Source organism: Meriones unguiculatus, chromosome 6, assembly GCF_030254825.1.
Source record: "Meriones unguiculatus strain TT.TT164.6M chromosome 6, Bangor_MerUng_6.1, whole genome shotgun sequence".
Taxonomy (NCBI): domain Eukaryota; kingdom Metazoa; phylum Chordata; class Mammalia; order Rodentia; family Muridae; genus Meriones; species Meriones unguiculatus.
This window is the reverse complement of record NC_083354.1, coordinates 22,547,765-22,574,595: the sequence shown is the minus strand read 5'-3', so window position 1 is coordinate 22,574,595 and position 26,831 is coordinate 22,547,765. Positions and strand designations below refer to the sequence as shown.

The window sequence follows — 26,831 nt, the reverse complement described above, 5'->3', positions numbered from 1 at the left end:
TCCCACAGGACGGAATGAAAGATGGTGATTCTCTCTCTCTCTCTCTCTCTCTCACACACACACACACACACACACACGCACACACACACACACATTTAAAGTAAAAAAACAGGTTAGAACCTTTACTCTATTATCTGGACTTTAAAACAGTTAATACAGTCTCCTTCCTTTCAATCAGCTATTGATTAGTATCCAGGGACTTCTACTGTACGTGCCCATTCTTGGGCATGTGGGCATGACAACTGAAGAACCACAAAGCCTGTGACCTAATACAAAAATTATTACAAAACATACATCAAGTTACTTGTTCCTAATTTTAGTCTGGAGCCAAGGGTGGTGGTGTACGCCTGTAATCAGTCTTTAGGAGGTTGAAGAAACTCTTGAGAAAACAAGAGAATCAAGGCCAGCCCAAGTTACATAGCAAGACAGCATCTCAAAAAGAGAGAAAAGAAAATAGCTTCAATGAACAAGGAAAATCATATTAACAGAAGATGATAATAACAATCTAAAGGGAAATCTATAAATTTTCATAAATCCTCAAAATATAAAGTATTATTCCAAATCAAAGGAAATGGAATAGTTGCTTATATTTTATTTTTAAAATAAATGTTTAATAAAAAATAGTTCCTTAACATCATGTGGTCCTCTGGTGATAATTTGGTTTTAACAAGTGATGATAGGATGATCAAGAAAAAGTTATAAAGATACTGAAGGGAAAAAAAAAAAACAAACCTAAAAAAATGAAGAAAGCAAACTGAAGAAATGCAAAATTCATGAAGGAAATGACATTTGTAAAATAAAAGCATACAAATTTCTGTGTAAGGAGCTTCAGGTGGACTTAGCACAGCAAAGTCAACTGTGTGTGCCCTTTGCATAAAACCAGCCAGGATCCTCCCAGTGGGCTAAAGCTTTCCACCATCAAGGAAGCAAAGAATTTTCTGTTTCTCATTTCCTTCTAATAAACAAGTCCTAGAAGCACTGAATTACCACTATTTCCTTCCCTTTCATGGGGCATAAAGCCAGAACTTCCAGGAGTACAATAGGGCCGTGCAGGGCCATGTCTAAGTAAGGCATGCTCCTCAGAAAAGAATCTCTTTCCTCTCTTCCATTACCATCTCACTCACAAATCAACAATAGGCATTAAGAAATGTGAAACAAAGTGCAATTTCACACATGTGAAGGGAGCCTAACCCACACAGGACTGAGTATTTTCTTGTCAGTGTGGCATGCGATTCTTCAACCACCTGCTCAATAATCCCTCTTCAGCTGCACAGCTGCTGCTGACGCCACATGCCTTGCTAGGCAGGTGCTTTGGTGAATTACCTGTTCTCTAGTGGAAAGAGTAATTCACTGACACTTAGTGGACTCAGAACCTGCCAATCAGCACCACCTATCTTCATTTTGCCTGTCACAGCCAACTTTTATCAGAAAGGTAATATGAAAGCACTATTTAACAGGCTGTGGTTTTTGTATTCTGTTCATTTTTCACCATAATGTTGCTCTTTTATTTTTAAAAAGGGAACTGGGTTTTGTTTCTTTGTTTGTTTGTTTTTTTTTAAATAAAGCAGACCTGAGAATTAAGCTGCTGAAAAGAAAACTTGCCACACAACCAAAGGCTACCTTATCTCAGTGCGGCTTCATGTGCCTGGCAGTAGTCCCATCCATGCTGGGTTTCCACAATGAAAATAACAATTGCTTGGCTGCCTTTGGAGCAGTGGAAGTACTAAGATACCTAGCAAAGGAGCAGAGAGGGGAAGCCGAGTGGCAAGCACGTGAGAACACAGGATAGTATCCTCCACGCCTGAGTTGGGTACAAGCGCTGAGAGTCAGAAAAACGAGAAGTGGCACTTCCACCACACAGCCACTCACTCTCAGTAAATTACACTGTTTCAAGAACGTAGTTGCTATATGCTCCCTGCGCCGTATTAACAGACCACATATCCATAAGCACCGATGCGTCCAGATAAAAAGACTTCTCAAAAGGATTTCCTGCCAAGAAGCTGGAGGTGAAGAATTCAAAGTGACCTCTGAACAATACTCACTCCACAGGCTAAGAGATGGTCACACTCAGAAGATTCATGTAAAATTCCTGGTTGCAAGAGTCCAATTCTGAAACCACTAAATCTAATCAAGGCAAACTTAATGTGAGCCCTCACAGATAACTAAAAACAAAAAACAAGATTGCCAGCACAAGAAGAAAAAGTCCTCAGTTTACCTGGGGCATATTAAGAAGCCTGAGACATATACTTAGAAATAGCCTAAAGGCAGACAATACTTTTGGTAAGGCTTAAAGACAATTCTACCATCAAAAAAAAATAAGTGTCAAAACAACCTGTTCCTCTCCTATCAAAGTCCCAACATATAAGCAGCAGGCCACCATTTAAAGAAACTCAGTGCTATAAAGGGATGACGAGGAGACCACAATTAACACTGTCTTGAAAGACCTACACCAAAACCAAAGGCTAAAGTCCCCATCCAATAAAAAAACTATGGGAAACGGCTGGGTAGGCAGCTATTGTGTACACAGCATAGTGAATACAATTCCCTTTACAATAAATCTTATTTTAAGGTCTTGCATGAAAACCTCTTTTCTGGCTATATATATATGCTGTAATTGATATCAGAGCTAATTGTACCAGAATACTGCTCGGGAACTTTCATGACACAGTCAAGGATATGATTCTTCCTATCCTTCTTTAATGTCCCTAAATCCAAAAGATATTTTTAGCAGTTCCCCTTGGTGGCAAATTTCTCTCTACAACACAGTACCTGAATCATCTTTTCTCATTAAGAGCTGAATTACAAGGGTAAAGTTTTGTTTTCAGGGCTTGTCTTAGGCAAACTGAGTGGCTTTTTGTTGTGTAATTATCGACCAGGAAGTTACCATTTAAAAAGGTATCTGGATGCAGGGCATAGGCGCCCGTCTGCAATGGCACTAAGGGGCTGAGGAGAAGGATTTCGAGTTGGAGGCCAGCCTGGGCAGCTAATGAGTCCGGGGGGGGGGTGCACTTGCTCCTTGACTCCATATCTTACTCCTATACCAGTCTGTAGTGGTTTTCCTAAGAGAACAGACAAAAAATGTACGAGTGTTCCATTTCCATACAGAAACATTTAAATGTGAGTACAGAACCCTCTCCTTGCACTCATCTTTCTCAAAGGTCTACCACAAAGCAGGGGGGTGGCCTGTCCCAGACGCTATTCCTCCACAACTTAGTTACAAGCTAACCAAAGGGGCAGGCACAACATGGCTGGCATCCTCTATTCTTCTGAAAAATGTGTGCCAGTGAGCCCTGCATTGTTCCTCACTCAAAAAGAAGAGCCTTTCTGTCTGGCCTCCTCCAATGGCAAGCCCCAGTCTGGAAAAGGAAGAAAATGGCACTGAGGAGCCTGGGAGATGGAGCATATCCAAAGCTCTCAGACAAGACTTGAACCTATGACCTTCACTGTGTACACAATAGGCGGGTGAGAGGGACCGACCGGTTTATCTCTGCTGCAACAGTTCTCAGCCCTGGGTAGCACTCCCGATAAAATGACACGACTATTGTGTGGCAGCAGAACAGTCATCTCCCACACCAGCCTAAACCAGCACTCCCTCCCCCAAGACAAAGCAGCAGGGGTGAAATTAACTCAAGGCTGCAGAGCAAAGCCTAATACAGAAAAGAGAAGCCTGTGGGGGCTTAGGGACTCTCCTCAACCCCTGGGGCTCTGGACACATGGCTGGAAACAGACAGGCTTTCTCCCCCATCTTTCCCACTCTCATTTAGGTAGGAAGCGGTTTTTGAGAGAATTTAATCATCTGTGATTTGTTCAGAAATATTCCCCCGAAGGGCTCTGCTCTCTCCACCCTGTGTGAGCCTAATTCCTAGAAGCTGAAATGACTGTTTGCCGCTGCCTGTTTCACAAACACACATTAATTGGTCAGATGTGTCTCCTCCTCCTCAACCCCAGAGGGAGGAAGGAGAATCTGAGCAAAGCACAGAGATGATCCAACCGTAATTACACATAAAGGGAAAAAGAGGGCAGCACGGGTTTTCCAAACAGGACAGGGTCTCAACCACCCCCCGGGGGGTACAGGGATAGCAGTTTAAAGTCCAGGCCCAGGGATCCCTCCATCTTGAAGAAAAGGACAAGAGTAAATGTGACCTAAGACTGGGAAGGGGCACACACCCACAACCTACTGACTGCACGCTCCCAGCCACCTTGCTCCCCTTCCCGGGCCGCGCACACGTCCTGCTTTCAGCCCTCCGCTCCCCCGAGTCCCTGTCGAGCCCCGGTCGCCCGGGGGCCCTCAGCAGAACCTCAGAAAACTCTGTGGCCTGCCCATACCACCTGGCCAGCCCAGAGGCTACCCCGGGCACCGCCGCCCTCAGCCCGAACCGCCCCGGCCACGCTTTGAACTTCACCTCCAGCCCCCTCCCCCACCCACGCAACGACCCCGCTTCCCCCGCACACACCTTCCCCTCGCTCCGCCCCGGCCCCCCCAACCCCCACTTCCTCCGCCCGGCGCCGCTGCCCCGGCGCCCCCCGCGCCCCTCGGCGCCGGGCCCCCCGCAGCGCCGCCGGCCCCCCGCCCGGCCCCGGCTCCACACAAAGCTTAGGACTCACCGCGCGGCCGGTCCCGGGAGCCGCCACCTCCGCCCGCCCGGGGCCCCGGGCCGCAGAGCCGCCACTGCTACGCGTCCCGGGCCGCCATCCGGGCCGCGGCCCCTCCCCCTCCCCGCCCCGGCTCTCCGCCCCTCCCAGCGCCGCTCCGCCCCGCCTGGCCGGGCCGCTGTGTCCGGGGCCGCGGGTCCCTCAGCTGCCGCCGCCGCCGCCACCGCCGCCGCCGCCGCCGCCGCCGCCGCGATCCGGGACAACCAGGGCAGCCTAGAAGGCCCGGACACCGGACCCTCGTGCTCTCGGATCCGGATTCCCTGCGCTGTGGAGTCTGGAGCGGGCGAGTGCACGAGGAAACCCGGAACCTGGATGTGGGAGCCAAGTCCTGGGTCTCTAAACGCGCGGTTGCTGCGAGTCCTGAGGAGAGAATGCTGGAAAACCTGGCGGGCGGGTCGAAGCTAAGATAAGCTCGGAAGCCCGGGCCGGACAGCTGGAACCCAGCGCTCTCTCCTCGTGCAAAGAACTCTGGCTGGATCAGACTTCTTAGAGAAGTTTCTGGAGAAGCTTTAGCCCTTAAATACAGATGTTCTTCAACCGTGAAAAGAGGAAAGACCGTGGGGTCCGAACATGAAATCTACAGAGAACAGAAGACAAGTCCGCAGCTCTTAGTGGGCTCATCCATTTTGCCGCTTAGTTCGGCAAACTTAAGGGGAAAAAAAACGTGGGGGAACGTGTCGTGACGCACGTATGCAGGTCAGCCAACAATTTGCAGGAGTCGCTTCTTTCTTTCCACCATTTGGTGTCAGGGATCGAACTTTTAGGTCGTTAGGCTTGGGAGCATACACCTTTACCTACTGAGCCATCTCACTGGCTTGCAAACTCATTTTTTATCATTTTCTTGTTTTTTTTTTAATCCCCTTTGATTATAATTTTTCCTCTACATAGTACCCATTTCTAAATCCTTCTGTGTTCCTTTCCACCTCACCATCCAGTATCACTAAATCTTACTGCTTTTTATCTTGAGTCCTTTTCTGCCCCGCACCCCCCATTCTACAGACTTTTTATCTGTTACCATCTTAGATTGCCCGTCACACTATCTCCTACACAGTAGACATTTTGTCCAAGGGTAATGGAGCCCTCCCACCAGTTGCTTAAGGAACAGCTTCATGACCTAAGACTTCCACCTCCTGCCATGGCAAATCAAAGTTTATCTTAATTCTCAAGAATCCCCATCATGCCCTTCCTGTGTCCTTGGCCATTTTATTCAGCTGTGCGGTTACCTTTCTTCTCTTATTCTAGAGTGAGTCAAAAAGTCTCTTTACTCTCCATCTCTATTTCCACAAAAAGGAGGGTGGGAAGGCTGACAGCTTAAAGATGAACACTAACCCTGTCTAGTCTAGAAAAAAATAATTTCCTTTTGGTCCATAGATAATTTTAATTGTTCCTGAACAGTAAAGGGACAGAACTGACAGGGTGACAGCAGACCTTCCAATCTATATGATATTACAAAATGAGCGTTTACTTATCAGACGGAGATAAAGCAGGGTTTAGTCTTCTACATTTCTGCAATTTGATTAAGCGTTAAACAATGTAGAACTAGACTAAAACAGTAGTGGAGAAAGGAAACAGTCCTACTTATCTTTTAGTCAGAGCAAGCTCTCAAGCCAGGAAGGGGTACTAAAAAAAACTAAAAGGATGTGATGCATTAGACAGTGAGGGAGTCTTTAAATTTTGACTTCTATCCAGAGCAAGTATTGGTAAACTATGGCCTATAGAACAAATCATTTACCACCAACTTTTCTGGTAAATCCTTAATATAGTAAAAAAAAAAAAAGTATTTTTTACAATATTTTAAATATATTTTACAATACAAAAATTATGAATCTGGTGTGGTGTTACAAATTCCAGCAGTTGGAAGCTTGAGGCTGGAGATCTAAAATCCAAAGCTAGGCCTGGGCTTGAACTGGGCTACAACAGAGAGACTGTCACAATAGTGCGTCAAACCTAAATAAATAAATAAATTTGCAGGCTGTCGCCAAGCTCAGTCATGTTATCTAAGGGTATATTTGCAGTACAACAGCATGGCTGAAGAGTTTATAAAACAGAAGGCCTTTACTAACTGACCCTTTATGGAATGACTTTGCTAACCCCTGCCCCCTGCTGTTCAGTTCAGAAGTCACTAGCCACATGTGGGCTATTTGGGCACTGAAGGTACAGTGACTGAAGAAATGGGTCTTTACTTAAAATTTAATTCAAATTTAAACAGCCGTGGCCAGTGGCAACCATATTATACAGCCCAGCCCTAGAGATCTAGAGATCCACCTGTCTCTGCCTCCCCAGTGCTGGCAGGAAAGACCTGCACCACTATGCCTGACTAGACCCTTCTTAAGTCTTAGGCATTGATGTACTTTCCTCCTCAGGCCAAGATCTTTCCTGACATCTCTCTATGGGTTTTGGCCACCACTCCTCCACTCCCACCCCCTTTTCTTTTTCCTGACTCCAATCTAGGATATTTTTTCACTGGGATTTCTTTCTGGGTTATCCCATCTTCACAACTGAAATTTAATATCTGATCTGTTTATATTTCATCTCCTGAGGGAAGCCACATTGTACTCACACACATAAATGGACATTTATACAAGTTCTTTGTGGCAAAGGATGGCACTGTGGCTATGCTTTTCTCTCTGCAAAGGAGAGTAGAAACGTTCTTCCTTGCTGCTGTTGCAGCCTGTGATGTGGGTGGCCTCCTCCCAAACACATTCACAGAAGCTGAGCACGGCAGATGTGTGCTTGCTATTTGAATCTCACGGGTAAAAACTATCCGTTATCACTGGACTGTCTTCCCTCTCCCCGGCTACCAACTCAAGGTAGCCGATTTCTGTAGTTCAGGAGATGTGCTGTCCAGGTGGACAGCCCTATGCCCTCTAATCTTGGCTCTCCAAGGCATTAAACAAATTTACTAAATTAAAGACCACAGGAATGGGCTGTGAGACAGTAATTAAAACAGATAAAGTGTCATAACTCATAGAAGCCATAACTATAATTATTTGTAAAAGTAATCCACATGCTAGGGGGGCAAAAATGGGTTTCCAATAAAATTTCAGTTTAAAAAGTAAAGACAGGACACTTAGTTCTTTCTCTATATTAGCTAAAGAACAAAAACAAACAAAGAACAAATTCTTTTTCTTTTTTCCTGTGTGACAGGAGCTCATTATGTAGCCCTGTCTGTTCTCGAACTCAAAGAGACCCACCTGCCTCAGCCTCTGGAGTGCTGGGACTAAAGGTGTGCACCACATCTGGCCAAATTCTTAATCTATGCCAAATAGCTCACTAAAGATAAGGCCCAGTCAACTCTGATAAAGTCCCCAATTTCAGAATACCCTATTGTAAGCTCATATAAAGGAAACTGAGTCCTGTCTGGAAAAACAGGAAGAAAAAAGCCAATTCCTTTAGTATGTGAATTAATGGCAATTGAATTCACTCAATGGGGAACACAGAAGCTGAAACAGAGAACCAACTCAGAAACTCAAAACTTTCTTTGGCCAAACTGCCCAGAGTCACAGGGTCAGAGTGAAGTGTCATAAAGCACCAACAGGCTATTCTTGGACAAATTTACACTCAGACGACTAAGACTTTCCATCCAACTTTAAATTACACTATTCATCAGTGAGCAACCGAAGGCTGTCTACCCTGCAGCTTCTCCCACACTTCCTCCCTGGTGTCTCGGCAAACAGAAGAGAGACCTTATACCACCACTATCATGTGAAGCAAAGGCAGACTGTCCCAGCCTAACCATGAGGAGAAGTTCCCAGTAGCTCGGCCATTTATTTATGTGGTTCTGGTTGCGTATTTTAGAAGCTAAGGTGGGTTCTTGTAAACTTGCAAAGCACAGGGTGATGATCTGTTGAAGCTCCTGATTTTTTTTTTCTTTTAAGGTGTGCACACAAATTAACCACATAGAAAAAGCAATCCACACTCTTCTGTATGAAGTGTATTCAAATAAAAGAGGAGAGAAACCTCTCTGTGTGTGTCTCTCTCCCTTGTCTCCTCCCGTCATACCTTTATTTTTATTTTTAAGAGAGTCAGAAAACCTCAGGACAGAATTCAAGGTGCTCCTCCTTGGTAAACTATTAACTTTTTAACTGCACAGTGAACACAGTATTGCCTTCGATAATGGTAGGGTTTCCAAGAGACTAAAAAGACACCTTCCACCTTAATAAATGCATTAACTGTCCTTTTCCACTTTCTATACAGAGGTCTAACAGAACAAGAGAGAAATAGTGCATGTGTCTATCAATGGAACAAGAATCTGTTGGTTTCCCTAGGAATCCAGAGGGATCAGGCTGCATAGAACCGATGCTATGCAACCAGCGGAGCTCACAGTCCAGCGAGCATCAATGTGTAATGAGTGGAGGCATTTCAATGCAAATAAATGCTGCATATGAAGGATTAAAGGAAGGGAAATTAATCTTTTTCATAACACAAGGTACTTTTTTTCCTTCTCACTTGCACTTTCTTCTTTTAAGTCAAGCATACAAAACGCTGGAGGGAGCCCAACACCCTCAGTGTGGCAGTGGTGTTTTATAAGAAGCAGAACATGCACACTTAAGACCATGAATTTCCTAGGATCCAGCAACTAAGACTCCAACAACACTTCCTAAGAGCCTCAGAAACAAGCACTTCCTGAAAAGGGCTAAAGGGACCAGTGGGGAAAAAAATCTCACTTGAAACCAGCCCTTATTTTTCCAGTCATAGCTTTTTAGGATATTGATAGTTTAAAAAGACTTACTTTTAGCATTAGAGAGTTTTTGCTGTTTTTTGTTTGTTTAATTTTTATTTTATGTATTTTCTGAGAGGATTGTATTTTTTAGTTTTTCTCTAATTGTCCCATCTACATGCTACTTCTGCAACACCAAGACAGCTTCAGGCTCTTTAGCAGGTGGCTCCCTCACCTCCCAATCTAATCCATTTTCTCAAACTAAAGAACAAATAAAAGTATGTCGTCATGTTATCTTTTCCAAATAATAATAATAATAATAATAATAATAATAATAATCTACTAGTAATGGTAATTCTGGCTTTTCACTCTGAGGGTAGATGGGTTAGAAGCTGGTCTAAGTTTTTGAACAGGGTGCTTGAGAGGCTTAGGCAGGACTGTTTAAGTCCCAGGCAAGCCTGGGTCACACTATGAGACCTGGCTCCAAAATGTCAAAAGCAGAACATTTGGTAAGAACATTTTCACTTCTTCACAGGCTTATATTAAACAGAAGATTCTTCAGGTAGCTACTATTCTCTATTCTATTATTTTAAGAAAAATTTTAAATCCAAAAAGTCTCTTGTAAGCCGGGCAGTGGTGGAGCACGCATTTAATCCCAGCACTCGGGAAGCAGAGGCAATTGGATCTCTACAAGTTCAAGGCCAACCTGGTCTACAGAGTGAGTCCAGGACAGCCAAGGCTACACAGAGAAACCCTGTCTTGGACACCCTCCCAAAAAAACCCAAAAAAAGTCTCTTGTGAAATTGTTAAGATTTTCCTAACTACAAATAACAAATCTCATAGAGAAAAATAATTTCCATTCTGTTCCTTTCTGTTTTGAATTTGGTTCTGAGAAAAATGTCAAAGACCTAGAATTTTTAAAATGAGTTTTTATAAATAATGTATTCAAAGATTTTTTAACCACTACATAAAGAATCCTACCCTTTAAGAAAAATATACTGGTTTGGTAAGAGTTTAAATTCTCAGAGATTGAAGCCTGGTGCCAAGCCTTTAATCCCAAAGGACCAGTGGATAGCAATTTAGTACACAAGACTCCACTATGTTGTATAGCTCCTTTTTTCCTGGGTCAGACAGCTTTATTCTGCTTCATTAACCCCTTCTTTGCTCCTTGATGGATCTTGGAATCCAGTTTCCCTGTAAGAGAAAAAAGAAGTCTCACTCATTATTTATTTTTATATTTGCATTGCAAATCTTTCCTGGCCTCCTAGGTCTTCTGGTTACTGTGTTCCTGTCACATTTAATTATCTTGCTTCAGGAGGCTGGACACTTCCAAACTTCAGTTTTATTATTTTCTAAGAAGAAATTTGTGGGAATACTGTAGACACACACACATACACACACACACACACACACACACACACAGACGCGCACACACACGAATATTTATCAAAAGAATTGAAGTAGCTAATATTTCTCATTTTGTAGTTTATGTATCTGATACTAAGATAAATTTTTCTAAAGAATACAGACATGTAGATAAACAGAAGAAAACAAGAGAAGAAGAGGAGGAGGAGGAAGAGGAGGTAGTAGAAGAAGAGAGACACGCCAGAAAGAAATGCACTTCACAAACCCTGACCTGTTAACTAGCTGAGTACAAAGCATGAACCTCACTCACAGTGGAAAAAGCAGTTCAACTCACCCTTTTGCTGCCCCAAACTTAATAGAGGAAATGACCTGAAACAGTGGAGGAGAACTCACATAAATGTTTCCCTGACAAAGGGTCCCTATCACCAGCTACGGGAGAGTAAAAGTCATAGATTATATGGCTCTTCTAAGTGTTAAACTTAGAAAACAAGCAACCTCAGCTTGCTGTCATGGTTTATGCTGTAAATTCTACTCTGGGGGCCGAGGCAGGAGGATCCTGCATATTTGAGAGCAGGCTGGTCTGTTTATTTAGCAAGTTCTTGGCCAGTCAGAGCTATACATAGCATGCCTCTGCTTCAAATAAACAAAACAAAGCCCTTTTGTGTCTCAAGTGATGCAAATGAACAATCTTTCAATGATGTGATCATTAAACTGACTCCTTGATCTACCAGGATGCAGCTTAGTTCAGTGCTAGCAGCCTTGAAAAACATTCTATTTTATGAAGAAAATTTTTAGAGTTCCTGTTTGTCTGGTCTGAGAAAAAAGCTTGTAAAAAGCTTGTAAAAAGCTTTTTCTCCCACAAAAAGCCTCATTTAAGTCAACAGTGATGATGAGGAGGAGGAGGAGAAGGATAAAAATATAAAATAAAGGATCCTGGGTACAGGGCAGCCTGGTATACTGTGAGCACACACCCAGAAACACGGCCACTCAGATATTTTTCTTTTCATTTGTAGAGCAATCGGATGTGACAGAACACTCACTAGAAGCTAGTTAATACCTGTATGAACTAGACAAGTCATTCAGCCTTTCTGGATCTCAATAGCCTCATTTGTCCAATTAAGATAAGAATGCATATTCTGTACTGCACAAGGAGACTGGGAGAGAAACAGCCCCAGCCCTGCAAGTTTCCTTTATGCCTCTTTCCCTAGCTTTTTAGGGCTGCACCTGCTTCTAACACAGCAGTACACCTCTTTCTGTGCTACCAAAACGCTGTCCATAATGGTCACAACACCGCTGATTTTAATCTGGGCTTTAGAATATGGGCATTCCCAGTGATTTCCGAGTTCTTTCATCCCATAGGCTGCTTAGCTGGGAATGTGAATGTGACAGAAAGCTGGCAAAGAGCCCTATATCAAGACAAATTTTCTTTTGTCTCCCTCACAGCACTGAAGTGACTGTCAATTGGTAGGTGGTCAATAAACACGTTCATCAAATAAATTTAACAGGAGGTGGAAACTGACAGGCCACTTCAAAGCCAGACTCACCTCTACAGTGAATTAAAAGCCAACCGGGATCATATGAGACCTTGTTTTAAAACAACAAAACAAACAAGCACAAACACACACACAAACAAACAAACAAACAAACAAAAGGCAAATAATACAAATTTAAAATCCCCAATATAACAGAGTCTACTAAGTAACACAAAGCAGCAGATAAAAGGTGGCAGTACTGAGGAAGTATAAAGTCTTCTTCCAGCTTTTAGGATAAACTATGCGAGCACCTGAAATCTGCTGAAGACTCCAGATACCTAGTTCTCAGTATTGGCATGGTTTTGAAGACTCATTGCTTAGGTTTGTTCCTCAGATTTCCTCTAGCAGTGTAACAATGAGGATGTCACCTAGTCATTTCTACCCTCATTTTATTACTTTTCAACTAAAAGAAGAAAATGGACTACACACTACTAAAGACCCTTTTCAATGACATAATAGTAGTGTCCTGAAGATGAAATATAGGTTGGATTTATATTTCCTGAGGCAATCCTATAAAGTAAAAGGAACAGAAAAGCAGCCAGAAAGATGAGTAAAACACAATTTTTGAGCTGGTTGTGTTGTCTCACACATACAATTCTAACTCTCCAGAAAGTGAGGCAGGTGGAATCTTGAGTTCAAGGTCAATCTAGGTTACACAATGCATCTGAGGTCAGCCTAGACTACACAATAAGACTCTAGACACCCTATCTCAGAAAGCCCAAACAGTCATAACACCCCGAACTTGTCTAATCTAGTCTGATCTTGGAAGCTAAGCAGGGTCAGGATGGGAGCCTGCCTGAGAATACCGAGTGCTGCAGGCTTATAATTAATTAATTAAAAACCTGGCTTATCAGGTCTCATCAGGACTGGCTGCAATGTCCTCCTCTGTGGCCTAGCAAGACTGCTCCTCCTTCGGGGGGAGGGAGGAAGGTCAAAGAGCCCGCCACTGAGTTCATGTCAGAGACAGCCCCTGTTCCCCTTACTGGGGCACTCATTTGGATGCTGAGCTGCCATGGGCTACATCTAAGTGGACTTAGAGAGGGGCAGGGAGGGAGGGTGAGATTGGGAGGGAATGAGGGAGGGGCCTACAGCTGGGATACAAAGTAAATAACCTGTAATTAATATAAAAAAATAAAAATTATAAAAAAACAATTAAAAAAAACCCTAAACCTTCACAACGTCCCTAACCCTGATTACTCAACTGTAAAATCAAAAGGAGGGAAACCTGTTATTTAATTGACTGATTAAGATAAAGTTTTCTCTGTATTTGTGGTGTTTTGGCTCTAGGATCCTCACAAATATCAAACTCCATAGATGTTATGTGAATCCCTGACATGAAATACTATGAAGCTTGTATACATTCTACATCCTCCTGTATTAAATCTCTATAGACTGACATACTTAATACAATGTAAATGCTTTGTGCTCATTTTTATTATTTAAGATCTACTTTTATCTTATGTGACTGTTTTGCCTGTATGTATGTATGTGCACCAATGTGTGCCTCATGACCACAACGTCCAGAAGAAAGAGTCAGATCCCCTGGAACTAGAGTTACAGACAGCTTTGAGCCATCATACGGTGCTGGGAATGGATCCTCTGTCCTCTGCAAAAGCTCTTACTTCAGCCAGGCATGGTGTCACAAGCCTTTGATCCCAGCACTTGGGAGCGATTAGAGAAAGCCAGGCTAGGGTCAGCAATCTGTGAACTCTTTAACAATCCAGGACTTTTTCATATCTGTGTTTCATATGATAAATATCATATCATATTTCAATCATACCTTTTCATCTAACCAAGTGACTGTTAGGAACAGCAACTCTTAAGCCAACAGCATTGATAAAACAAGAAACTTTTTCTTACAGGAAGAGGCAGACAAGTATGGCTTCTTTAAGCTTCATCTTTTACTTTACATTGTTTGTATGTATATACGTATGTATATACGTATGTATGTATGTACATTGTGTGTGTATTTAGGAATGCAGGCCCCTGTAACACTATGCACATATAGTCAGGGGACACCTTGTAGGACTCAATTCTTTCCTTCCACCAAATGGAGATCAAACTTGGGCTTTGAGGCCTGTCAGCGAGCACCTTACCAGCTGAGCCTGGAGCCTAGTCTTTCTAAGATGTGGATTCTAACTTGGGCATTATGGTACACACCTACTATTAGGATTTAGGCAGCCTGCTTCTGGGTTGCCTACCAACTTATGATGTCATCATGTGTCACCCGCCAGGTAGCCACACCTGGCAGGCGTGGTTAAGCTGCTCCTTAAAAGGATTATCCCACCACTTTGTTGCTGCCTTGCCCTCTTACTCTCTAGCTCTCCTGCTCTCTCACCTTTCTCTGTTGGGGTGACCCCTCCCTTCCCCCATCATATCTTGCTCTCTCTTCTCTCTCTCTGCATCTCCATCCCATAAACCTTTTTCATATAACATCTGCGCTCACCATTATTTCATTGGTCCTAACACCTTTATAGTCTTAGCATTTTGGTGGTAGAGGGTTGGAATTCAAAGTTATCCTCATCTACCTAGTGAGTTTAATGCCAGCCTGGGCAACACGACTGTCACAAAGACTTGGGGTTAATACAGTTAACATATAACACATTCTTTTCACAGAGTAGTAATAATGTTTCTGTGTTTCTCTGATAGTTTTACATTTAATATCCAAAGCATTTCAGTGCATAACCACATTCTCTATTACAGAGTCTAAAAGAAAATCACTAAGTGGAAAGGTCTAAATCTATAATTTCAACAGAGACCTGACAGGCTAGGGTCAGAGGGAAGGGGAGGAGGACTGCCCCCTATCAGTGGACTAGGGGAGGGGCATGGGAGAAGAAGAGTGAGGAAGGGTAGAATTGGGAGGGGAAAAGGAAGGGGGCTACAGCTGGGATACAAAATGAATAAAATGGAATGAAAGAATAAATAAATTTTTAAAAAAAGAGAGTGAGGCAGGAGAATTGCTGTGAATTCTATGCCAGACTGGGCTATACAGTGAGATTCTTGTCTCAAAACAAAACATATCAATTCATTTGCAACAAATGAGCAAGAAGTTACAAGGGGAAAAGTATTTGTCATGATTCCAATAACTCCCATAGAGATTTTCATGTATTTTATAAGACATAATGAAGTAATATTTTAAAATTTGGGGATGGAGAGCTGGCTCAGTGGTTAAGAGCATTGGCTGCTCTTCCAGAGGACCCTGGTTCAATTACCAACACCCATACAGCAGCTCGCAACTATCCGTAATACCAGCTCCAGGGGATCCAACACCATCACACACACACACATTTAGGCAAACCACCAATGCACATAAAATAAAAATAAATCTTAAAAAAATAAATAAAGAATTTGAGACAGGAGCTAATGAACCTCAGGATATATGTGTGTGTGTGTGTGTGTGTGTGTGTGTGTGTTTGATTTATGTTTACTCATTTATTTATTTATTGGCAAGGTTTCATTGTAGCAGCACAGGCTGTCTTGGAAATCTCTACGTAGCATGATAAACATCAATTTCTGATCCTTAGGCTTCTACCCTCCCTACTGTTGGGATTACTGACATGCACTACCACACCAGCTAACAATCAGCAATTTTTTGTAGGATTTTTTTTTTCTGAGACAGAGTTTCATTATATAGTATAGGCTATCTTCAAACCTGTAATCTTTCTGCCTCAGTTTTCCAAATGCTGATGTTATTGACTTGCAGCAGCATGTTTATTCACTGCTAAACAACACTTAATGTGATGAAATGAAAAGTTTAGAGAAATCTGCTCTGCTATCATGCAAATAATTATATACCACAGTACTCTCTGAAAAAGCTATAGTATAATGAATATGACACTAATTTTACTATAAACATAATTATCTTACAACACTAAGGATGATACTAAACACAGAATTATTTTTTTTAAATTTAGACAAATAAGATGCAAGAGAAACTAAGATTATCAAAGATGGTAACTTACAGATTTTAGGGTTTCCTTTAACAGGAAACTTAACAACCATTTCCTGGGGATTTTTACAGATGAAAACAAATGGAGAATCGGATTCTTGACTGATGTCGGGGAACTGAAAGATAAAAAATTCAGGCTAGTTGGGACAAAGCTGTCATTTTAAAGAGATCAAGGAACAGCCTAGACTACCTCAACCCTGATGACAATGCTCTCCAGCTCACAGAACAGGACTGTGCTCAGCAGGCAAGAACAGGACTTCATGTTCTACTTAAATAAGGTACTTAGAATAGGCAAATTCACACAGATTGAAAGTAAAATAGGAGCCACTCAGATGGCTACGAGGTAAAGGCACCTACCAAGCAAACTCACATAAAGGTAGAAGAAGCTGGTGCGGCAGTGCAGGCCTTTAATCCCAGCACTTAAAGGCAGAGTTCTAGCCTACCTAATTTACATAGAGAATTCCAGGGTATGGGCTGTCACAAAAAAAGGGGGGGGTAGCAAAGATACCAGATGCCCTGTGACCTCTACAAAGATGCTTTCTAGGGCTAGAGAGATGGCTTAGAGGTTAAGAGCACTGGCTGCTCTTCCAAACGTCCTGAGTTCAATTCCCAGCAACTACATGGTGGCTCACAACCATCTATAATGAGATCTGGCACCCTCTGCTGGTGTGTTGGCAGAACACTGTATACATGATAAATAAATAAATCTTAAAAAAAAAAAGATGCTTTCTAAAACCCTCTATCCATATGCCATGACCTACATGCTTGTACATATGGGAGCACACATATTAAGGAAGGAAGGATGGAAGCAAGAAAGTAAAGGAGAAGGGAAGGGGAATAAGAAAGAAGAAGGGAAAGGAACATAAAGGAATGCGAAGAAAAAGGGAAAGGTGAAGGCGAAGGAGCCAGACATAGGATCCAGGTTTGGCTCCTAGCCAAACCCATAAGGCAGCCCACAACTGCCTGTAACTCCAGTTCCAGGGTATCCAACCAGCACCCTCTTTTGACCTCCATGGCTCCTGGGCATAGTTTATCCCAATACTTGGGAGGCAGAGGCAGGTGGATTTCTGTGAGTTTGAGGCCAGCCTGGTCTACAGAGTGAGCTCCAGGATAGCCAGAGCTACATAGTGAAATCCTGTCAAAAAAAAAAATATATATAGAGAGAGAGATTTTCCTAGAGACTGAGGAGGAGGAGGAATAGGTGCAGGTCTGTGGTTAGAATAATGGAAACGTTCTAGAGCTGGACAGTGATAGTGACGTTACACCACTATGAATATACTTATTGTCACTGAACTATAACACATAAATATGCTTACAACAAAAAAGTCTATCTTTTTAAAAAAGATTTATTTATTTATTATTTATACAATGTTCTGCCTGCACACCAGAAGAGGGACCATATCTCACTATGATGGTTTTGAGCTACCATATGGTTGCTGGGAATTGAACACAGGACCTTAGGAAGAACAGCCAGTGTTCTTAACCTCTGAGCCATTTCTCCAGCCTTGAAAAAGTCTATCTTATATAAGGTTTATCACACTAAATATAAAGATTAAAAATTAAGGTTAGGGGCTGGAGAGCTTGGTATAGGGTTAAGAATACTTCCTGCTCTATCAGAGGACTAGAATTAAGTTCCCAGCACCTACATCAGGCAGCTCAATTGACTATAACTCAAACCCCAGAGGATCTGATGTGCCTCTTCTGGTCACTGTTGGCACCTGCACACACATGACATAAACACACACACACACACACACACATATATATAAATTAAATTTTTTTTCTCTAATGTTCTATGAACTCAAGACAGCAACTCAAACAAGCAATAGAGTCAACATTTTAACACTCTAATCCAAAGATACACTAAGTTGATATTCATGTGCTAAGGTAGGAAAACAAAGGTTTGTTTTTTGTTTTTTTTTTTCTTTTCCATAATTAAAGCTTTATATGTTAGTAAAAACACTGCCATTTGGGAAGAGAACAGCCTGGAGTGTGAGTCGAGAAGATTCAGGTAGCGTTGCTCAACCCTGTGTCATGTGACAAGCACAATGCAAACTGTGTACCAAGGCCCTGGTGAACATAGGTAATATACATAGCACGGACAAAGCCTGCCAAGGCTCTGGCGAACATATGTAATATAGCAGGGACAAAGCCTGCCAGGAACAGCTATATTCATTTGATTTTAAATTACTTTTTGGTATTGGCAGGTTCAGAAACCTTTTACTATTACTAAATTTCTCTGCACCCCACATTCACTTTCATAACCCTACAAGGAGAGGTAGTGACCCATAGTGTCAGAAGTTAAGTGTGCTGCCGTGCCTGGCTTCCTAGAACATTTTAAAGCCCCATCGCATCTTTGTCTTGTTCTTCCTTCAGGACTTTGTTCAAATGAGAATTCTGCAGATAACTCTCCTTACCCCACTATTTAAGAATCAGTGGCTAAGTGCTTGGGAAGTATGTACGCAAGGCTCCAGTTCAATAGCCAGCACCAACAAAAATAAATAATTAAAACAAAATGAAATCATAGCACCAATTTCCCTATAAATTTAACACTTTGAACCTCTTTCCTACTTTATCTTTTCCCATAATACTTACCATGGTCTGGTAACGTATACATTACTTATATTTTGTGTTTCCCTTTACTAAGATGAAAACTTCAAAAGGACAGACATTTTCTATACCCACCTACCACCCCCCCTCCCCCGGGGCCTGAGTGATGGCTCCGTGGCTGTGAAACAAACAAGGCTTGAGTATGGAAAGCTTCAAGTTCAGAAGGAGATTCTGTCTCAGAAAATGAGAAGAATGGTAAGAAGCTACCAAATGTCCTCTGCTCCTCCCTCTGCCAGAATCAGACACAACATACATTAGGTAATCAACGAGTATTTGCTAAATAGCACTGGTACCTCACTGATAGCTGGGATCATGGGCCCTCTACCACCACTTCCACTGAACTTCAGAGTGTTCATAAGAAACAGAAATAAGGAACAGAGCAGCACACAGAAGGGGGCCTATCCCTTAAAGAGAGGTTACTGTACTTCATTACATAAAGAGAAGTCTGCTTTGGATGAGCCTCCTATCTCCCCAGAACATAATCCTTGCCCTTGAGATCTGAACACTAAGGACACTAAGGACCACATTACACACCGAGGGGTGTTTAGTTGGCCCTGGTTGTGTGGGCCTCTAATCCCACCTACTGGGAAGGTTGAGTCAGGAAATCACAACCTGAGCTATAGAGAGAGTTCAAAGAGAGCCCGGGCAACTTACTGTGTCAAAAAAAAAAAAGTTAGAGATATAGCTCAAAGGTGATCACTTAGCATACGCAATACCCCTGGTTCAGTGCCCAGCATGGTAAAGGGGAAAACAAACAAGAACAACAAAAAAAGGTTTGTATCTTTAGTCAGAGATTTACAAAGATGAAAATGCAGCAGGCTCAGTGAGAATGAATTAACAAGGGAAATGAACACTAATAAGTTCTAATGTCACATCCAGTTTAGTAAAGACGCTAAGTTAAGGGTCACTAAGGGTCACTGACAGAGCATAATAAACAGGTCAAGAACTATGAGCTTTCTAACTGAGGAATGATCCAGATTTGGCCAAGTCTCTGGCAGGTGCTTTTGTGCTGGTCTATAGAGACTTCTATCACGAGTTCCAGCCTGAGGAGCCTCATAACTTTCATAGCTGTCTAACATAACAGGTAATTAGCTGCCAAACAGCTATTTCTTCTCCTCTCAGGGGAAACTGTTCACCAGTCATTTAGAAAACATTTCTTTTGTCATTTTCATAACAGGGAGGAAAAGGTTGATACTTTTTGGCAATTACTACTAATTTAGAGCTAAATAAAAACTTTCTGCCCAACTCTGCAAGCCCCTACTTAGTACTTGTATTAAAATGATCAGTAACTCCTTAATTATGTCATTTTTCCCAACAGATCCCCAAATGAATTTTATATATACAAATTTGAGTGTATGTGTGAGTTTAAGAGTGTGTGAGTGTGTGTGTGTGTTTGTGTGGTGACTGAAGCAGGGCCTTGTGCATGTTGGCCAAGCACTATGATTGAACTATAGCTCTAGCCCATGACTTATAAACTTTTTACCCATCTCCTGAGAACAAAGAGCAAAAGCAAACAGTTAAGAAAAAAATCACTGGGGCTGGAGAGATGGCTCAGTGGTTAAGAGCACTGTCTGCTTTTCCAGAGGTCCTGAGTTCAATTCCCAGCAACCACACGGGGGCTCACAACCATCTACACCTTCTAGTGTCCTCTTCTGGCCTGCAGGCGTACATGCAGATAGAGCACCACTCATGATATAGATATAAATAGATAGATATCACGAGAGAGAATAAATAAATAAATAAATAAATAAATAAATTTAAAAAAGAAATGACAAAAACAATTAAAAAAAAAGAAAAGAAAAAAATCACTGACAAGGACATCCATTTGCTAGGTTTAATCTTCATTGGGTGGGGTACAGACACGACTAGATAATACATGAAATCAGGCTTTGAAATCCTGTTAGCTGAAAATATGAGAAGAAATTTGTCAGCTGGGTAACACAAAAGACTAGATGCCAAACCAAGAACAGACTGCAAAAAAGTATGGCCACAAGTCTAGGCCAAGTAGCTCATGTTCACTGAGCCTCAATTTGTTGCTGGTAGTGGTTTTGTTTTTTTTGGTTTTTCCAAAGTTTCTCTCTGTGCCTTGGCTGTCCTGGAGCTCGCTCTGGAGCTTGGTCTTCCCTCATCCAATTCTGCTGGTATTATCATGAAATAGATCTTTTCACGTCCTTACCCTGGACTAAAACAGTCTTCCCACCTTCAGAATCTTTCCAATCCATCTTTCACATTGTGGTCAATGAGTTTTCCTCGGGCAGGGTTCTTATTACCTATTGCTTCATAAAATCTTTCAAAACACACCTCCACATTTCCCAGCTCACTAGAGAACTAGATCTTCCCTCTGAGCTATCTGGGCTATCTACCATCTGACCATAACCTACTTTCTACCGTTGTTTGCTGCTTCTTCCTTACTCACAAGCTTTGCCCAACAGATGGGCTTGCCACATTAGCCACACAGACCCACCCGTGCCTTTGCTTCCATTATCTCTTCACTTTGGAATATGCTTTTCTACCAACTAAGGAAGAAGAGTTCAGCAGCAAAATTTCACTTTTATCATCTTTTTGCCAACATTATATAAGCTACTCCAAGTTTTACGTTCCCTCATCTTTGTAAGGAGGCTAATAATACTTTGGAATGTTTTGGTTTTGTTTTATTTTATGTGTATAGCTGCTTTGTCAGCATGTCTATCTGTACACCACTGCATGCAGTGGCCACTGAGGCCATAAGACAGGAGTTATAGATGCTATGTACTACCACAGAAGTCCTCTGGAAGAGCAGCCAAGACAGTTCCCTTTACTACTGAGCCATTTCTCCAGTATCTTCCTTTGTTTTTGACACAGGATCTCACTGTGTATCCCTGAATGGCATAGAACTTGCTTTGGAGGCAGGCGCATTGGTGCATGCCTGTAACCCTAACACACAGGGCAGAGGCAGGCAGATCTCTGTGAGCTTGAGGCCAGTCTGGCCTACAAAGCAAGTCCAGGACAGCCAAGGCTACACAGAGAAAGCCTGTCTCAAAAAAACCATAAAGAAAAAGAAAACTTTGCTTTGTAGACCGGGAAGATCTATGGCCTTGAATTTACTGGGAAGATCTATGGCCTTGAATTTACTAAGATCCACCTATTTCTGCCTCTCAAGTGCTGCAATTAAAAACATCTTCTATTGAGCTGGGTGGAGGTGGTACATAACTCCAATTTTAGCACTCATGAGGCAGAAACAAGCGGATCTCAGAGTTCAAGGCCAGCCTGGTTTACAAAGTGAGTTTCAGGGCAACCAAGGTTACACAGAGAAACCCTGTCTCAAAAAAACAAATAAACAAAAACAAAACAAGCCCCAAAGATATGGAATCTCTTCCAAACAAAAATTGTATTTCCTTCTTTCAACTCCCATCCCCTCATCTGTCCTCCTCCCACCCATTTCAGACTCTCAGGTCTCACAATGCAACCCAGGCTGGAACATACAATCCTGAAATCCTCTTGCCTCTTGCTGGTATTACAGCCATGTACCACCATGCCCAGGAACTTTGGCTTCTTAAAAGTTACCTTGGGCAGCGGGTATATTCAGTGGTACAGTGCTTATACAACACGCTAAAGGCTCTGGGTTTAATTGTAGCACCACAGAGGACACGCCCATCTTCACCTTTTGATCATTAACACCTATCTAGTGGTATCTCAGATATGCAAAGGCAGAACTGATAGGTGATTTATCTTGTTTCCATTAGTATCTACAATAGTGTCTGGCTTATACTAGGCAACCAAATATTAACTGATGGGTAGATAATTACATAAGAAAATATGTTTTCTTCTCTTTCTGAGACAGGGTCTCACTATGTAGCCTTGGTTGGCCTGGAACTCACCATGTAGACCAGGGTGGCCTGGAATACATGTAGATCTACCTACCACTGTCTCCTGAGTGCTGAGATTCAAGGCCTACAGTTACCACTTTCGGCCCCTTAAAAAAAAAAAAAAAATCTTAAGAATTATATGCTCATTGTCAAGTAAAAAGCTATTGGCTGGAAATGATGGCTCAGTAGATAAATGCTTTTGCAACTAAGCCTGACAACCCGAATTCAATCCTCACAACCCAAATAATGGAAGGACAGAACTGACTCCTGCATGTTGTCCTCTAATCTCCACACATGTGCCTCCCTCTGAAACATATTTATTACTTATGAATACATATGACTATATGTGTATGTATGTGTGTCTGTATGTGCACATGTGAGCATAGGTGGAGGCCAGAAGTGGTGCTGTATTCTCTGAAGCTGGAGTTTCAGGCAGCTATAAACTGTCCGATGTGGTGCTGGGTCCCCTAGAAGAGCAGCAAGTGTTCCTAATTGCTGAGTCATCAAACCAATTCCCCCATAGAAATAAAGTTTGGGGAAATGGCTCAGCAGTTAGGAGTACTTGTTCTTCTTGCAGAAGATGTAGGTTTGGTTCTTAGCATTCACAAGGTGGTTCACACACAGATTTAGTTCTTAGCTTTCACAGGGTGGTTCATCATCTGTAACTCCATGCGTGTGGTGTACATGCATACAATTCAGACAAAACATTCATAAACACAAAATAAAATAAATATGAAAAAACAAAAATATAAATATAAAAAAAACTTGTTAAAAATGTTACTATTAAAATTTTATTACAAAAAAGTGGGCATGGTGGCACACACCTTTAATCCCAGCACTCAGGAGATCAAGGAAGGCATATCTCTGAGTTTGAGACCAACCTGGTCTACAGAAGGAGTTCCAGAACAGCCAGGGCTACAAAGAGAAAGCCTCTATCAAAAAAGAAAAGAGAAAAACAAACCAAGTATCACAGGGCCTGGAGATGGAACCAGATTCCATTCCCAGCACCCGCATAGTGGCTCACAACCATCTGCAACTCCAGTTCCAGGGGGTTTGATGGCCTCTTTTGGCCTTCACAGGTATCGAGAAGTGCATACATATACACAGAATTTATTACACAGAGCATTAGAAAAAGCAGCACTGGAGCTACAGAGATGGCTCATGGGTAAGAGCACTACTATTCAAAAGGACTCTGGTTCCATTCCAGCACCTACATGGCAGCTCACAACTGTCTGTAACTCCAGTTCCAGGGGTCTGACACCTTCACACAGACACACCATGCATGCAGAACACCAATGTCCATAAAATAAAATAAATTTTTTTTAAAGTAGCACCGGTAGACATGGGGCACGTCTTTAATTCCAGCACCTGGTAGGTAGAGGCAGGCTCTGGGAGTGCAAGGCCAACCTGATTTACATAGTGAGTTCCAGGCCAGCCAACACTACACAGTGAAACCCTTTCTCACAAAACAAAAACAATTCCCCCCAAAGTGGTACTGTTCCTTATCTCTCTTCAGAACATTAAATAGAATGTTTTCTTACTTTAAAGCATAAACACATACACACACACTTATTCCTTAGACCATTTTCAAGTGGGGGCTTGATCCCAAACTGCAAGCAACAATAACAATATGTTCTGACCACTCCAAACTCTAAAAATGTTCTCGTCTTCTTAAGATCCCGATTATACATTCTCTATCTCATTCAAGTGAACTGTGATTTTAAAGAAGTGCTTGGAGGTCACAGTTTCCCTTTTAGCTGGGTCTTCAATAACAGCCCTCATGGACTCTCAATAATATTCTGAGGTATACGCACAGGCAGATCTTGTCATTAGAACAGACTGAAAGGTCAGGCTGACTTCTTATTTTCCAAGGCTAGGAGTCAAATCAAAGGCTTCATGTATACTAAATAAGTAGCCTGACAAGAGAGTCATACACTTTATACCCTCACAGACTTTATTTTACACACACACACACACACACACACACACACGTTATTATGAGACTATAGCCCACATTGACCTGAACTCATTCTGTAGTTCTTCCTGCCTCAGATTGCTAAGCACCAGCATGCAGCACCACTCACTGCTTCCCTTACAGATTTAAAAACAGATTTTAGGGAGTTGGCATTTTCAAGGCTAGGGCCTAGTTTGAATGTTGAACATTATTTCCTTCATGTTCTAGTTCCTTCTCAGATTCAGAAGACCCATTGGTGACAGAAGCTGATAGTTTCCACATAAAGGGACATCTGCAGTCTTCTTGACATCTGTGCTGCTTAGATAGTCTTTTGGTTGTTAGATTTTTGTTTTGTTGTTTTAGGGTTTTTGTTTTTGTTTTTCTGGACCTTGTATCTCTGTGTAGTCCAGACTGAAAACCAGCCTGGCCTCAAACTCAAAAACCCACCTGCTTCTGCTGAGTGCTGGATTAAAGGGTGCATCACCACCATCTGATGCTGAGAATACTCTTACAGAATATGGAAGAAGTGGCATTCTTCTCAGAGGACTGCAATTCTACTCTTGTTGTCAATTACTAGATGAAGGGACCCAGCAGAATTGTCTCAGCGTAATTCCTTGAAGATAGGATCTGGTCTTTTACAAAAGCTTTAACATCAAATAGACTAATGGTCAGAAAGCTGGCACAAGAGGAATGGATTCAATTGGGGGAAAATAGAATAATCAATGACCTTGGAGATTTCAGACAAATCTGAATCTCTTTAGAAGACAGAGATATAAATAGCACAAACAACACAGACTTTGTAAAAACAAAGGCCACCAACTCAACCAGAGAACTGCTTATAACCACAGCTGCTAATGGTTATGGATTTGGCAATCAAAATGTCTTTGTTAAAAAAAAAAAAAAGTTTTAACTGCCTCACTATTGAGGTTACAAACCACAGCCTTGATGCATTGTTGCAGTCAACATCCTCCCTGCTGGTTTTGAGGGCTTACATCTGCTGCTGGCAGATAAAACGCTGGCAAGCAGCAGGGGCTCCTTCCAGGGGAATACATGAGAAGCTCTGTGGAGATGGTTCTCTACCTAGCTGTCAGCCTGCAGCCCTTTCTATACATTCCTTCCCTGTCCAGGTTCATCCCCTGCCCTTACTCAGAGGAGGTTGAGGTAGGGGGTTGCTTTTTTTGTTTGTTTGGTTGGGTTGTTTGTTTGTTTGTTTGTTTTTCTGGCACAAATTAGCCATGCTGGCTAAACTGGCCTTAAAAGATAAAAAGAAGACAAGTTCTTAAGCCTGTTCAGCACATACTTTTTAAAGGCCACTTAAGAGTGCAGTGCACTTGACTTTAAAAGTACTATGACACAAATATTTTCTATTCTTAGTCTTTTTAGAGAACTAAATGATCATACTATGCCAAAAATAGTGAGGGCTTAGTATATTTTAATTTATCAAAGAGAGGACAAGAATGTGAGGTCAGAAATAAATTACCAAGTTTCTTCGGGGAAGGAAAATGTTAGAAACAGAATGCTGAGGAATGTGCTTTGGTCACAAGGAAGTTAGTCTCAGCTGACATAAAGGTTACTAGCTCTACAGTTTTTCAAGGAAAATGTGCCTCAGCTGGTTGATTTGACTAGAGGTTGAGATGCTGAAGATATGACATGGAAACTGTTTCCTGATGGTTCTTGCTGGATAAGCTCAATCTAGAGGATGGAAAAGGCTGACATGTACATCCTAAATAGTGCACGCTAGGACTACAGCTCTGTAGTGTGTACACAGGCAGTGGATATGAGTACAGGGACAGGGAAGTAACTCCGTGGTGGAGCACTCAGCTCATTTGCCCAAGTCCTGGGTTTGATTACTAATACTGCTTCAGGGAGGAGAATGTTTAGGAACACTGTATTCTATTATCTACCTCTCACAGAGCCATAATTCATACTTGGATATTAAAGGCTCTGAGAAACTCTATGGTAAACAAATTTGTTTAATCCAAAGATGTTTCCCAGATGTGCACTAATTTCAGGGAACACCTACATGAGGTACTTTGTGAAACCCTGGGATAGGGCGATTTCCCCAAAATACGAACTCATTTATTTAGAAACAAGAATTAGGCTAATAGTAGGAGAGCACTTGCCCAGAGCGAGCACGGCTCAACCCACAGTACCATATATCAAACAAGCACTGAGGTGACTCAGTGGCACAGTGCTTGTTGCTAAAGCATGAGTTTGAAGCCCCAGAATTCATATGAAGCCAAACAAAGAAGCACCTACTTCT

General features: G+C 42.1%; 2 protein-coding genes across 11 annotated transcripts in view; both read right to left on the bottom strand.

Annotated features, from left to right (window-relative positions):
* Positions 1 to 4,722, bottom strand: part of Znf609 (zinc finger protein 609) — a 149,641-nt gene extending 144,919 nt beyond the window's left edge. For 4 of the 7 annotated variants that reach the window (XR_009592243.1, XR_009592241.1, XR_009592242.1 and 1 more), the window contains exon 1: positions 4,606 to 4,721. The gene's annotated coding sequence lies outside the window, so the exon portion shown is untranslated. Of the gene's footprint in view, positions 1 to 4,605 lie in introns of all 7 variants that reach the window. The other 3 variants (XM_021644220.2, XM_021644221.2, XM_060384869.1) reach the window with 2 other exon arrangements.
* A 3,896-nt stretch (positions 4,723 to 8,618) lies between these two features.
* Positions 8,619 to 26,831, bottom strand: part of Trip4 (thyroid hormone receptor interactor 4) — a 56,758-nt gene continuing 38,545 nt past the window's right edge. For 3 of the 4 annotated variants that reach the window (XM_021644230.2, XM_060384870.1, XM_060384872.1), the window contains 2 exons: positions 16,173 to 16,275; positions 10,237 to 10,507 (listed from right to left, as the gene is read on the bottom strand). In XM_021644230.2, coding sequence (XP_021499905.1) covers positions 10,440 to 10,507; positions 16,173 to 16,275 — 171 coding nt within the window. In that variant the 3' untranslated portion in view covers positions 10,237 to 10,439. Of the gene's footprint in view, positions 10,508 to 16,172; positions 16,276 to 26,831 lie in introns of all 4 variants that reach the window. The other variant, XM_060384871.1, reaches the window with a different exon arrangement.